Source organism: Oncorhynchus mykiss, chromosome 12 (assembly GCF_013265735.2).
Source record: "Oncorhynchus mykiss isolate Arlee chromosome 12, USDA_OmykA_1.1, whole genome shotgun sequence".
Taxonomy (NCBI): domain Eukaryota; kingdom Metazoa; phylum Chordata; class Actinopteri; order Salmoniformes; family Salmonidae; genus Oncorhynchus; species Oncorhynchus mykiss.
The window spans coordinates 58,614,814-58,629,773 of NC_048576.1; the positions used below are offsets into that span (position 1 = coordinate 58,614,814).

The 14,960-nt window shown below is 41.0% G+C and overlaps 1 protein-coding gene across 2 annotated transcripts in view; it reads left to right on the top strand.

Annotated features, from left to right (window-relative positions):
• Positions 1-9,644, top strand: part of rab28 (RAB28, member RAS oncogene family) — a 48,857-nt gene extending 39,213 nt beyond the window's left edge. Inside the window, exons 5-8 of one of the 2 annotated variants that reach the window (XM_021624297.2) lie at positions 3,122-3,225; positions 3,455-3,532; positions 6,729-6,827; positions 8,716-9,644. In XM_021624297.2, the coding sequence (XP_021479972.2) occupies positions 3,122-3,225; positions 3,455-3,532; positions 6,729-6,821 (275 nt within the window). In that variant the 3' untranslated portion in view covers positions 6,822-6,827; positions 8,716-9,644. The remainder of the gene's footprint in view (positions 1-3,121; positions 3,226-3,454; positions 3,533-6,728; positions 6,828-8,715) is intronic. The other variant, XM_036937889.1, reaches the window with a different exon arrangement.
• The last annotated feature ends 5,316 nt before the right edge of the window (positions 9,645-14,960 follow it).

Consider the following 14,960-nt stretch of genomic DNA (forward strand, 5'->3'; position numbering starts at 1 on the left):
AAGTGGGAAGCTATTGCTTTCAGCAGCAAGACCCCCCAGATGACCTTCCCTTGTGACTCAGGTGTGACCCTGTATTGGGGAGAAGTGAAACGCCTGGTATCACTGCACCAGAGTTGAATGCACAGAGACACAGGCACAATGGCTAGAAAGGAAAGCACTAGCATTGTACGCATTCTGTAAATCATCGTGGTGTTGACAGACCTAGTTTTTAGGCCCGTTGTGTGCACCTTTTAAAGGCCTGATTTCTAATTCAGCTTTTTCTCAACAGACACCCATACTTCTGGGTAGAGCTGGGCTCTTTTGACTTGGTCCATGTAGAGCTAAATGTGCTTCAGGGGTCAACTCTACTATGCCTATGTTATGGAATGTGTGACACTGCGCTTAAATCGCACCTGGAAATGGAGGCCTTGGGACTCTGAATTAGGGTTGCAAAGCTACTGGTAATTTACCAAAGTTACCTGAAACTTCAGCAATTTAGCTAATTAACAGAATCTATGGCAAACCATCATAACTTTGGTAATTTCTACTTAAATAACTTTATATATATATATATATATATATATAGTATTCATTTGTTTTATATCTGTCCATGAGTTTCTACTAGATAGATCATGATTAAAGAGAAAATAGCCTAATTAATTTGAAAAAGTACATAATCAACAATGGCATTATTTTCAATGCTCTGCAACTTTTCCAACTATTTACTTTTTTCACAACTGCCACCAGTTTGATTTCAAATTATTGACAACAAATACATATTGACATAGTTCTAGTAAATCAATAAAAGTGTGTATAAAAAAATATGAAGGATATTTAATGATGAAACAATGGTATTCACTAAGTTTATGGTTTAATAATGATAATGTTTTCATAATAAAATCATTTTATTTAATGATCTCCTATACAGGCATTCAGAAAGTATTCAGACCTTCACTTTTTCCACAGTTTGTTACTTTAGAGCTTTATTCTAAATGGATTAAATAAAACATTTTCCTCAATCTACACACAATACCCCATAATGACGAAGCGAAAACAACAGGTGAGGTTGAGGTCGAAGGAATTGTCCGTGGAGCTCCGAGACAGGATTGTGTCGAGGCACAGATCTGGGGAAGGGTACATAAACACTTCTGCAGCATTGAAGGTCAAGAACACAGTGGCCTCCAAGATACTTAAATTGAAGTAGTTTGGCCGAACATCCAGCACTAGGAAGTTCCGAACTGAGAAATCGGGGGAGAAGGGCCTTGGTCAGGCAGGTGACCAAGAACCCTATGGTCACTCTGACAGAGCTCCAGAGTTAACCTGTGGAGATGGGAGAACCTTCCAGAAGGACAACCATTTCTGAAGGACTCTACCAATCAGGCATTTATGGTAGAATGGCCAGATGGAAGCCCTCTTAGGGTTTGCCAAAAGGCACCTAAAGGACTCTGACCATAAGAAATAAGATGATGTGGTCTGATAAAACATAGATTGAACTCTATGGCCTTCCAACAAGACAACAACCCTAAGCACACAGCCAAGACAATGCAGGAGTGGCTTTGGGACAAGTCTCTGAATGTCCTTAAGTGGCCCAGCCAGAGCCCGGACTTGAACCTGATCGAACATCTCTAGAGAGACCTGAAAATAGCTGTGCAGCAACGCACCCCATCCAATATGACAGAGCTTGAGAGGATCTGTAGAGAAGAATGGGAGAAACTCCCCAAATACAACACTCCCCAAGCTTGTAGCGTCATACCCAAGAAGACTCGAGGCTGTAATCGCTGTCAAAGGTGCTTCAACAAAGTGCTGAGTAAAGGGTCTGAATACTTCAGACTTCACAAAATCAATGGCATCATGAGGGAGGAAAATGATGTGGATATATTGAAGCAACATCTCAAGACATCAGTCAGGAAGTTAAAGCTTGGTTGCCCAAATGGACAATGACCGCAAGCATAATTCCAAAGGTGTTTGCAAAATGCCTTAAGGGCAATTTCTGTGCAAGTCCAGATATGAGGTTCGCTCTGTCTGTGTACTGTGTAACCCTGTGTGAAGTCAATCTTGCTATCGGTGTAATTTGCTCAAGGTATTGGAGTGGCCATCACAAAGCCCTGACCTAAATCCCATAGAAAATTTGTGAGCAGATCTGAAAAAGCGTGTGCGAGCAAGGAGGCCTACAAACCGGACTCAGTTACACCAGCTCTGTCAGGAGGAATGTGCCAAAATTCACCCAACTTATTATGGGAAGCTTGTGGAAGGCTACCCGAAATGTTTGACCCAAGTTAAACAATTTAATGGCAATGCTACCAAATACTAATTGAGTGTATGTAAACTTCTGACCCACTGGGAATGTGATGAAAGAAATCAAATCTGAAGTAAATCACACTCTCTACTATTATTCTAACATTTCACATTCTTAAAATAAAGTGGTGATCCTAACTGACCTAAGACAGGGAAGTTTTACTAGGATTAAATGTCATGAATTGTGAAAAACTGAGTTGAAATGTATTTGGCTAAGGTGTATGTAAACTTCCGACTTCAACTGTGTTGTGTGCCAGATTCTCTAAAAACCTGATTTTGCTTTGTAATTATGGGCTATTGTGTGTCGATTGATGGGGGGGGGGACAATTGAATACATTTTAGAATAAGGCTGAAACTCTCAAAATGTGGAAAAGGTGTCTGAAAACGTTCCGACTGCATTGTATGTGATAAGGCCACACAGACAGCCAGAGGTAATTACAGACACCTGTGACAATCTGAAGTAGCCAAAGGGGCCACTAGATGTGATAAATTACATCAAATCCTTGAAAGATACCAACAAACTGATAGTTTACTGGTATAATTATTACATTTCCAGGAATATACCCTCCCTCTGCAACCCTAGTTGCAACCCTAGTTTCCCCCGAAAAGGAGAAAAATTACTTTACAAAAAGGTGCCTTAACTGAACGTGACACAACAATTAAATGATGTTGCCAATTATCTACGTCAGGCAGACCCTGAGTGTATCTTGAGCTGGTGTAAACCTCATCATTTCTGTGCAAGTCCAGATATGAGGTTCGCTCTGTCTGTGTACTGTGTAACCCTGTGTGAAGTCAATCTTGCGATCGGTGTAATTTGCTGACATATTGCTCTGCATTTCGTCCACAGTTGACCTGGAGCACATGAGGACAGTGAAGGCTGACAAACACCAGCGCTTCTGCCAAGACAACAGCCTCATCAGTCAGTTCGTATCAGCCAAGACCGGAGACTCAGTGAGTCAGTTTACCCAGTAAATTACATCAAAAGTGACGCGCACATACAACAACAACAACAACAACAACAACAACAAAAATGACCACTGAAATGCTTTGCTGTGATGATGACTAAGCAAAATTGATGCGGCACAATATTTGTTTATTTGCGCACATTGCGAGCATATTTCTGCTGTTTCTGTGTTTCTGCTCATCGCTCTTTCATTTTGCCACCCTGCCTTCCCTTGAGGTGTTCCTGGCATTCCAGAGAGTGGCTGCAGAGATTCTGGGGGTGAAGCTCAACAAAGCAGAGATTGAGCAGTCCCAGGTGAGTCTTCATTAGGCCTTTCTCTTGCGTTTCCCAGAGAGAATTATATAGCAGCTCCTCGAGTCATGTCGCCATTTTTTGGGGGACGGTTTCTTCTAACCACACACATGTACACAAGGTCAAACAGAGTGCGCCAGGTCACAAGTTCACCGCACCCGGTAGAGGACTCTTGTTACTCCTGTGATGCTGTACCTGTGACTGACACTGTCCATCTGTAAATACAGCCATGTTGTTGATGTTAGAGCCCAATGGTGCGTGAAGCGAGAGGTCAAGAGGTTGGAAGGTTTGGCTGCATCTTCTGATTTATTGTGTTTATCTCCCGCCGATGTGGGCTGAACGGGGCCTCCTAGCTCGGCCTCGATGAACCAGCCAGACCAGGTGGCCTTGTCACTGGTGGCAGCGGTGGGATTAAGGCAGGGCATCTTCCCCCAGAGGCATTAATCCTGGCTGTGATATGACTGGCTGGTGCCGCGCTGGCTAGATGAGGCTGATTCTATGGGGAGGTCAGGACCCCCACAGAGAAGGGAGAGCACCAAGGGAGCGAAGGCTAGGAGGTGACTCTCAAACGCACTTCCACCCCTACCCTGCCCCTTCTGCTGTCAACAGACAGAGGCTAATGAATGTGTCCATCTCCACTCCCCTCCGTCACCTCCCATGAAAGCTTCCTCAATAACCCAAGTGCTTTAATCCAGGCTAAACAAGCTGGATGAGTGGTCTGATCTGTCAGTCAAGATGCCTGTCACAGAAACATAACCTATGATGTCCATGTCTCGCTCCAGACATGTTCTCTGGAGATTGTTTTTCTAGATGAGATTGAAGTCGGAAGTTTACATACACTTAGGTTGGAGTCATTAACTCCTTTTTAAACCACTCCACAAATGTTCTTGTCAACAAACTATAGTTTTGGCAAGTCGGTTAGGACATCTACTTTGTGCATGACACAAGTAATTTTTCCAACAATTGTTTACAGACAGATAATTTCACTTATAATTCACTGTATCATAATTCCAGTGGGTCAGAAGTTTACATACACTAAGTTGACTGTGCCTTTAAACAGCTTGGAAAGTTCCAGATAATGATGTCATGGTTTTAGAAGCTTCTGGTAGGCTAATTGGCATAATTTGAGTCAATTGGAGGTGTACCTGTGGACGTGTTTCAAGGCCTACCTTCAAACTCAGTGCCTCTTTGCTTGACATCATGGGAAAATCAAAAGAAATCAGCCAAGACCTCAGAAAAAAAATGTAGACCTCCAAAAGTCTGGTTCATCCTTGGGAGCAATTTCCAGATGCCTGAATGTACCACGTTGAACCACGTTCATCTGTACAAACAATAGTATGCAAGTATAAACACCATGACACCACGCAGCTGTCATACCGCTCAGGAAGGAGACGCATTCTGTCTCCTAGAGATGAACGTTCTTTGGTGCGAAAAGTGCAAATCAATCCCAGAACAACAGCAAAGGACCTTGTGAAGATGCTGGAGGAAACGGGTACAAAAGTATCTATATCCACAGTAAAACGACTCCTATATCGACATAACCTGAAAGGCAAGGAAGAAGGAATAAATCATTCTCTCTACAATTTTTATGACATTTCACATTCTTAAAATAAAGTGGTGATCCTAACTGACCTAAAACAGGGAATTTTTACTAGGATTAAATGTCAGGAATTGTGAAAAACTGAGTTTAAATGTATTTGGCTGAGGTGTATGTAAACTTCCGACTTCAACTGTAACACAGGTGGAGTGAAGACTATCCCACATCAGTGGTGCATCTTCATCTTCGATAGAGAATGGGTTCGGTTTGGGGTAAGACTGAGGTTACAATAGTTGAAGGCCTCAACATTCACTGGAGAAAGAAATAAGTAGAAAGAATAAATGTTTTTGAATGGTCTGCCAAAAAACAGTCTGTTTTTCTACCTTGTGATGTGTTGTGTTAACAATGGTTGGAATAATGTTGTGAGTTGTAGGCATTTGGGGATGGAGGCCAGGGGGCAGCTCTAGTGGCTTGTAGGGGGGCAAGAAAAGCCTCATTATCAGCTGTCGGGTTTAGAGAGCTGTACATGGGGGTCAGGGCCCCTGGCAAGATCTCATTGGCCTGGGAGCCTACTCCGTCATTGCCCCCTGCCTGGACGATCAGATACTGGGGCCGCTGATTACTCACAGGGTCCGACACCAGGCGTCGGCAGCTCGTTAATCAACCAACCAACCAGGGCCTGGGTTTCAACCACGATGTCTGGTCTTTGCTGGCTCCCCAATCCAGGTCTGAGTTCTGAGTTTTAACTAAGTTCAGAACCTGCCCTGTTACTGTTACTCAATGTCCAGGGCCCGTATGCATGAAGCGTCTTGGGTTTTGCCTTTTGGATCATAATGAATTGGACGGGAGGGAACTGATCCTAGATCATCACTCCTATTCTGAAACGTTTTTTGAATACAAGCCCAGATGAGCTCAGTTGGATTTCTGACAGGGTTTGCTGTAAGATCACTTTCACTCAGAGACGTCAACAAGTCAAGAATAGGGAAAGGTGCTAGCTATACCTTTCCTCATTGAAGATGCAACGGTTGATTTTAAAACTTCACCTGGTAAAATGTTAGTAGAAGAGGAGCCGAGGACGCACACATACATTTGGGCAGACTAACGGCTTAAACTTAGAGTTTTAAAAAAAAGTCTCACTCGCTACAATACTCCCAAATCTTTATTGAATGGATAAACCAATATTTGACACACACACAATTCATATCTGCCTGGGAGTATTACAGTCGCACACAGATATATATTTTTTTTTCTGAGTGTTCTTCGTTTGTAAATGACCATGTTTCACACATGTATTTTGGTCATTTTCCTGCGTAAACCCCGGTGCTTCTCATTTGTTTATTCTCCTGTTCAATCTATTTCTCAAGTTTCTTTTTCATTTTTCTCATTGTCACCTCCATGACCCTGTCTTCACCTCTCCTCATCCTGCATTCTAACCAACTGTACCTCCTGTCTGCATCTTTGTTTTCCTTCCTGTCCTCTCTCTCCTTTCTCCTCTTTTCTTTTTTTCTCTCTTTTTCTTTCTTTCTTTCTCGCTTTCTTTCTCCTTAATTCTTCTTTCTCTCTCTCTCTTTCTCTCTTTCGCTTTCTCTCTCGTTTTCTTTTCCTCTTCTACTCCCCCTGGTTTTGTCTCCTTCCATCTCTCCATTGGTGTGTGCTGCACAGAGGATCGTGAAAGCTGAGCTGGTGGACTACCATCAGGACGAAGTCCCCGTTAGACAGGAGACCAATCAGAGCAAAATCTGTTCGGTTCAGTAGTTGGAAGTATGTCAACACACAGTCGCAAACAGATATAATTTTCTCCTGAAATATACTGGAAATATTAGTGCCTGGTATGAAACCGCAAGACCCCTTACGAAGTGGTTGTGGTAGAGGTTGTTGTTGTATTTTAATTGTGGGAATTAAAGTGGAACTGACAGCGTTTTAACAACATGAAATCTTATTCAAATCTGTTTATATATACCCCCAGGTGAAGCGAGCACTTAGATATGGTAATTTTCACGTTTTCGTACTTTCAAAGAACGTGTTTGAGAATACTGTATCTCTGAATGGCTAGGGCACACTGGTCTGTGTAGAGTCCAGTCCTGGATAAGAATGACATGTTTTTATTCGGTTTTATTTACTGCAGTGTCTATAAATTGTCCAAACGCGCGGCCACTTTCCCACTCTATATTGCTATAGACTTTTCACAAACGCCTTTAAGGCATTTTAGCTAGCTAAGTAAATAGCTCCATAAATGGATAAGTTTGCCTATTAGACACATTATGACTGACTTGTGGTCATTGCCCGCGCTAGTTTGATTGTATTGACACTCCCAGCCTTAGTTACATTCTTCCGTTATTGTCTAAAACATTGAGTTATTGAAACTGAAACATTGCATCCCAAAGGGCTGGAGGCAGCAACACATGTACCAGGCCAGCTGTGATTTACAACCTGATAGCAATACGTTTTGGTCTACCAAGAAAAGTATTGGTGAATTAGATATATTTATCACGTACTGAACTGCATCCATCTATTCTGCCAACAATGCCTTACTCTGCAGCATGTCATTTTTAGACATACACAACCTATTTTTAATACCTCTTATAAAGGTTTGATATTATGATTATCTGTTTTCATATCTGCAAAGTAGTTAACGCTGTCAGTTCCACTTTAATTGAGTGATTAGTTAGTTTGATTATTAACAGAGAAAATCTTTGGTTGGTTTAGACTGGTCCTACAGTAGTTTGGCACAAACATTTTGTTGGAGTAACATATTTTATGTCGCATCATTAAGAGAAAAAACCCTGAAATGACACTGGTATAGAAGATGTTGCCAGGAATTCCCGACTATTTCAGTGGGCTGCATCAGTATGATCCAGAGAAGTGGGCTTGGTCCCCGGACAGAGTTTGTCAGACTGACCTTTGTTTGACCTGTTTCTACGCTTCTGATTGGCGTTGAGCTGGCTGCATCTGCAAAGAGACTAGAGCAGATTCTCCATATGTTATTTTTACCACAACATTCATCCATTAACTTGTATACTTCAGTTTACATGTTTTTCTGAATGTGACAAATGAAAGGTATTTGAATTATATAAGTATGGTCTGGGGCCTGGGAAGGAAGACCTGGGGCCTGCTTTGTGATCCATAGATTTCTGGACTATGCAGGAACAAATTGCAAATATTTTGTAGTATCAATTAGGTACATTTAATATAATTCGTGTTTAAAGTTGCACAATGCAGAAATCGCTCCTCCATTTCCTGGTTGCTAAAATTCTAATAGTTTAACTAATTTCAGTTTGTGACAAAATAAGATGGTATAGTGTAGAGAATCATTCATTATACCTTCTAATCCGCTGTGAAATATATTTTCTAAAACGTAAAGTATTGTTTCAGCTATTTGAAGCTGGTGTACAAAACCGAAAGTAAAAGACACAAACTAATTTTAGGAATGGAAGCATAGAAATAGCGCACATAGAACTGATATACCACTTCTTAAACTTGCTTTCAAGTAGAGTGATAGATCATAGATCAACATTTCTATGTGAAATTTATCAGGTCGCCCAAAAAGTGACATATTGCCACTTTAAATCAGATGGATTTTCTTGTGTGGTGGCAGCTTTCTCATATTTTGCCTCTGTTTGTCTTTCTTTATGTCTGTGTGTTTCCATAGCGTGTGGTGAAGGCCGACATCGTGAACTACAGTCAAGAACCTGTGGCGAGGACAGTCAACCCCCCGCGCAGCTCCATGTGTGCGGTACAGTGACCCCCTCTCTCCCCCACCTCCCCTCTTGCCCCTCCACAAACTGACGATAGCAGTGAGGGCTTCTGACCAGCAGGCTGCCCCTAACACACTGGCCCATAGCCAAAGCAGGGGAATTGAGCCAGCTTGGTTTATTCTGCTGCACGCACACGCACACGCACACACACACACACACACACACACACACACACACACACACACACACACACCTTCTCTCTCAACGCACAAGTCTTGAGAAAGGCTTTATATCAGTATTTCCTTGAGGGTTTTCAGGGTCATCGGATATGTTAAGATTTGAATGTGAGGATCTCTCTGTATGTACAGTTTGTATTTATAAAGGGACCCCACAGTATAGTCCTGGCTTCAATACATTTCATATATTTTCATGAATGATTTCTTGAGTAGTAATCAGCTTTGGTTGCAGCATACGTCTGTTTAAACATGAAGTTAGGCTGAAAGCAAATGGGCCCTCCACTTTTTCAGCAATATATTTTTAGCAACTGTTATTCTTTTGTCATTTTTCTCCCTTCTACTGTCTTCATTATTCAATTATTCTTCAAAGGACCATTTTTGATTGTTTGTTTGTATGTATGTATGTATGTATTCAACAAAAATTTAAACGCAACATGTAAAGTGTTGGTCCCATGTTTCATGAGCTGAAATTAAAGATCCTAGAAATTGTCCATACGCACAGAAACGTATATTTCTATCAAACATTGTGCACAAATTTGTTTACATCCCTGTTCGTGAGAATTTCTCCTTTGCCAAGAGAATACAACCACCTGACAGGTGTAGCATATCAAGAAGCTGATTAAACTGCATGATCATTACACAGGTGCACCTGCTGCTGGGGACAATTAAAGGCCACTCTAAAATGTGCACTTTTGTCACACAAAACAATGCCACAGATGTCTCAAGTTTTGAGGGAGCGTACAATTGGCATGCTGCCTGCAGGAATGTCCACCAGAGCTGTTGTCAGATAATTTCATGTTAATTTCTCTACCATAAGCTGCCTTCAATGTTGTTTTAGCGAATTTGGCAGTAAGTCTAACCGGTCCAGCCCAGGACCTCCACACCCAACTTCTTCACCTGCGGGATCGTCTGAGACCAAACAGCTGATGAAACTGAGGATTATTTCTGTCTGTAATGAAGCACTTTTGTGGGGGAAAACACATTTTATATTATTTATATTTTATTGGCTGGGCCTATGCCCTCCCAGACCCACCCATGCCTGTGCCCCTGCCCAGTCATGTGAAATCCAAAGATTAGGGCCTAATTAATTTATTTCAATTGACTGATTTCCTTATATGAACTGTAACTCTGTAAAATCGTAGAAATTGTTGCATGTTGCGTTTCTATTTTTGTTCACTATATTTGGCATCTTTAACCTTGAAAATTGACATTTAAGTACGTATTGGTGCGGTTTAAAGGTAAGACAGTATATCTGTATCGTTGTAGCCTTTTTCATCTGTCTGTTGTAGAACAGAAAAGTCTGCAATGAAGAACTGCTTTGACACAAAGTGCTTCGTAGGATCTTCATTTGTACCAAACAAGCTGAATAATAGCCAACCTACACTCTTAGAGAAAAAAGGTTCTAAAAGGGTTCTTTGGCTGTCCCCATGAGAGTCCTTTGAAGAACCCTTTTGGGTTCCATGTAGAGAGGGTTCTTCAAATGGTTCCCCCATGGAGACAGCCAAAGAACCCTTTTTTTCTAAGAGTGTACATAAATTACAGGCATGTGTTGTTTTGTACGGATACTCATCCCTCAAAATAAGTTGGCTTATCTTGCAGTTTGTATTGTCAAAATGTTTTCTTTGACTAATATGGTGTACTTGCACAGAGAGGATGTCAATTGTACCAGAAAATACATGACAAAACAATGTGACATGGTTGGATTTTACTCTGTAAACCATGGCGTTTGCCTTATGTGTAAATTGTCTTTATAAATGATAAATGCATTGCTTTGTGAAAGATCTTATTTTCAATGCTGCTCACATTTCAGTAAGATGTAAAGAGCTTCCCTCATTGGATGGAATAGCCTCTGTACTCCCTATGACTTTTGGTCATAAAAAGAAAATGTCTAAAAGTGAAGTATGAAATCATGTTATATATATTATCTGTACACTTAAATGGTTGTCAAGTAAACATTCAAAAGTAGTACAGACTTTGTATATGGAAAAATAAAAATGCTATTGAAAAAAATGCAATAGTTTATGTAATTACTAGGCTACTGTATAGTTTGTGCAACATTGTGCCTCCTTGGAATTCTGGAAATAAATATTATGTGAGTGTGTGGTTGTGTGTATACTTCTTTACATGTGTGTATGTGCATGTGGCGCTCGCACTCCTGCATGCACACACACTTGTAATTCCAGTTTAGCCAGGTGTAACAGTGGTAAGGTGTTTGGAATGCTGTTGGAACAGCTTTATGAAGACCCTAATAGTTTGCGGGCACCGTTTGTCACTGTTCTAGTCCAATTTATTGTATTGATTTGTGTTGTGTAGTGGCTTTGCTGGTATGCATCCCAATTAAAAAATGTTGAGTTGGCCCCACCAAGGTTAACATTCTAAAATCACCACTGGTCATAGAGCAAAGCGTGAGGAAAATGTGTGTTTGAGAGTCTCAGCTTTTCATATCTAACTTAATAGTTTGTAGCTCAAACCATTCGGACTCTACAGATGTTTTTGTAAAAAGACCTGGTCCCCTGCAATGGTACAACCCAGAAGTCTAACTCAAACACAATGTTTAAAAGCATCAAATCACGCCAGCGTCATGATGGGACTCATTGGGTTAAATAGTTGCTATGCCCTCGTAATGGCCGGTGCGCATTTCCATATCAAATCAAACTTTATTTGCCACATGCGCCGAATACAACAAGTGTAGACTTTACTGTGAAATTCTTACTTAAATTACAGGCATGTGTTGTTTTGTACGGATACTCATCCCTCAAAATAGCCCCAAAATAGCCCTTAGCCCTTAACCAACAGTGCAGTTCAAGAGAAGAAAATATTTACCAAGTAGGCTAAAATAAAAAGTAACACAGTAAGAATAACGGGGCACCAGTACCGAGTCTGTGTGCAGGGGTACAGGCTAGTTGAGGTAATCTGTACATGTAGGTGGGGGTGAAGTGACTATGCACGGGGGGGTCAATGTAAATTGGTGGTAATTTTTATGAATTGTTCAGCAGTATAATGGCTTGGGGGTAGAAGCTGTTAAGGAGCCTTTTGATCCTTGACTTGGCGCTCCGAACCGCTTGCTGTGCGCTAGCAGAGAAAACAGTATCTCAAAGCAATATATTGTTTGTAAAATAGTTGCTATTGAGTTGAATATTGAAAGTTGAGAAATAAAAATACCATCAGAAAGCAGATACCCTCATCTCTTCGACATGGACAAGGGGACTAAGCTCCGAAAGCTGGGTTTTTCTTGCACATTTTGAAATGTTATACAATCAGAACACATTTTTCTCTTGAGTACATGGAGGGAGAGTGACTTGCTAATCAAAGCAGCAGGCCTCAGGGAGGCAAATTGTTAATTTTTAACCTGGCCATGTCACATTTGTTAAAAAATTGTATTTAAAAAAACATTTGTGTGTCAATTATTATTATTTAAAACATGACTAATTACAAAACTCCTGGGCACTTGTCCACTTCGGTGTCTCTTTGGCGCCAGAAAACAACCTGAAGACAATTGCTGAGTGGGACCAGAGTTGGAAGTCACTCCATGGATGTCCCATCCATAAGCAGAAATGAATGTGTGGTTAAAATGTCAGGAGTGAGGCAGATTACAAGGTCTGGTGCTTTGTGATTCATTTCATACTGTTTCCAAAAATACTGTTGATCCTAAACATGATACTGGAGCCATTCAGTGCTTTTAAAGTCGAACTGACACGGTTTTAACTACTTTGCCGATATAAAACAGACAATCATGTCAGGCAAAAATATCAAATTCCCAGTTTATGCTACATTTTTATAAGAGGTTTTTAAAAATAGGTTATATTTTATATTATATTTGACTCCATGAAGTAGAGGACAAACCATTCAGGAAAAAAAAAATTGAGGTCACTCTCTTTTCAATAGTTTTCTATGTGGATCGAGATTTCTAAGGCACTGGCTTGCATTTCCTATCGCTTCCACTAGATGTCAACAGTCTTTAGAAATTGGTTGATGTTTTTCCTTTGAGAAATGAAGAAGTAGCCATTTCCTTTCTGGGAGTCGAGCCAAGTGTACTGTTGTGGTTGGGGCGCACGACCTGAAAGCTCGCTCCACTTTGTTTTCATCCGGTATTGAACACAGTGTATTCCGTCTTAAATTTGATCAATTATTTACGTTTAAAAATACCTAAAGTTGGATTAGGAAAGTTGTTTGAAATGTTTGCATCAAGCTTACAGGTAATTTATTAGATACTTTGTAGTCATGTTGTGCGAGTTGGAACCGGTGTATTTTCTGAATCAAACGCGCCAAATAAATTGACATTTTGGAGATATGACAATGGAATTAATCGAACAAAAGGACCATTTGTGATGTTTAATGAACATATTGGAGTGCCAACAGAAGAAGATCTTCAAAGGTAAGGCATGAATTATATCGTTATTTCTGACTTTTGTGTCCGCCTGGCGGGTTGAAATGGGATTTTCATGTGTTGGTATGCTGGGCGCTGTCCTCAGATAATCGCATGGTTTGCTTTCACCGTAAAGCCTTTTTGAAATCTGACACTGTGGCTGGATTAACAAGAAGTTAATCTTTAAACCGATGTATAACACTTGTATGATTTATGAATTATCATTATGAGTATTTCTGTTTTTGCATTTGGCGCGCTGTTATTTCACTCTGTGTTTTTAACGGGATTGGTGCGCGAAGGGGTCACTAAGAAGTTAAGTTCTATTTGTTATACCAATGAAAATAGCATTATCTGTAGAAGGAGATTTGTAGTTGTTTAAAGGGGATGTTGAAGTGTTTTCTTCGCTGAGAAAAATTTGATAAAAGCATGCTGTGGTGTTCCCTCACATTTTGTTCTGGGAATAAAACACATCAATAAGTTAAATGTATACCTTTACTACTTATTGGAGGGCACAACCTTTTACAGATTTGCACAAGTATGCTAATTCAATGTTCACTGGCACCTCAAAAACATCCCATTTCACTTGTGTCAGGGTGGAACATTTGCTCCACGTTCTAATTTGGCGTGGTGTAGTCTACCAAGACTGGCCTTATGCAGTGGTGTAGTCTACCAAGTCTGGCCTTATGTAGTGGTGTAGTCTACCAAGACTGGCGGTATGCAGTGGTAAAGTCTACCAAGACTGGCCTTATGCAGTGGTGTAGTCTACCAGGACTGCCCTTTTGCAAATAGGCTGGGCTCTGGTCAAAAGTAGTGCACTATATTGGGTATCCACTGCAGTGTCTGTCTATTCTCATCTGTTGTGGAGGAGGAGAAAGAATGTAACATCAACACGACATCATGTCAAAACCAGCGTCGACATTGATGAGTGACGGGGCGTGCGTGTCCGTTTCTGTCATTGGTGGGTGTAGCTGGTGCATGGAAGTCAGGCGCAGGAGAGCAGAGTGGACAAGGTACTTTACTTAGACAATCATAATACAGAACACAACTTCATCACAAAAACAAATGCCCAAAGAACAAGTGAGGCAGCACAAAGTACAAAGTACCGGCTGCCACAACGCACTGGTATAAAACAAAACCCGGCGCAAACCAGGCGGAAGCATGCCAACCTGACAATAAACATTACTCCACACAGACATGGAGGGAACAGAGGGCTAAATACACATAGTAATGATGATGAGATGTAAACCAGGTGTGCAGGAAAACAAGACAAAATAAATGGAAAATGAAAGGTGGATCAGCAATGACTAGAAGACAGGTGACGTCGACCACCGAACGCCACCCGAACAAGGAGAGGAACCGACTTCGGCGGAAGTCGTGACAGTTTCCCACATGAGACAAGCTCTTAAGCCACTAAAATATGTGGTCTGTCTGTACCCTCCCTATAACAAACTCACTATAACAAAGACGGTGGTATCAGTGTGTATTCAAGTGTTTTGGGGAACGCTCTAGTTTATAAGGGTACACAAACGGTTCACTCTGTTACATTGAATCTACTCAATGTTTATCCTTATGTGTCATATTATGTGATGGATAGGAA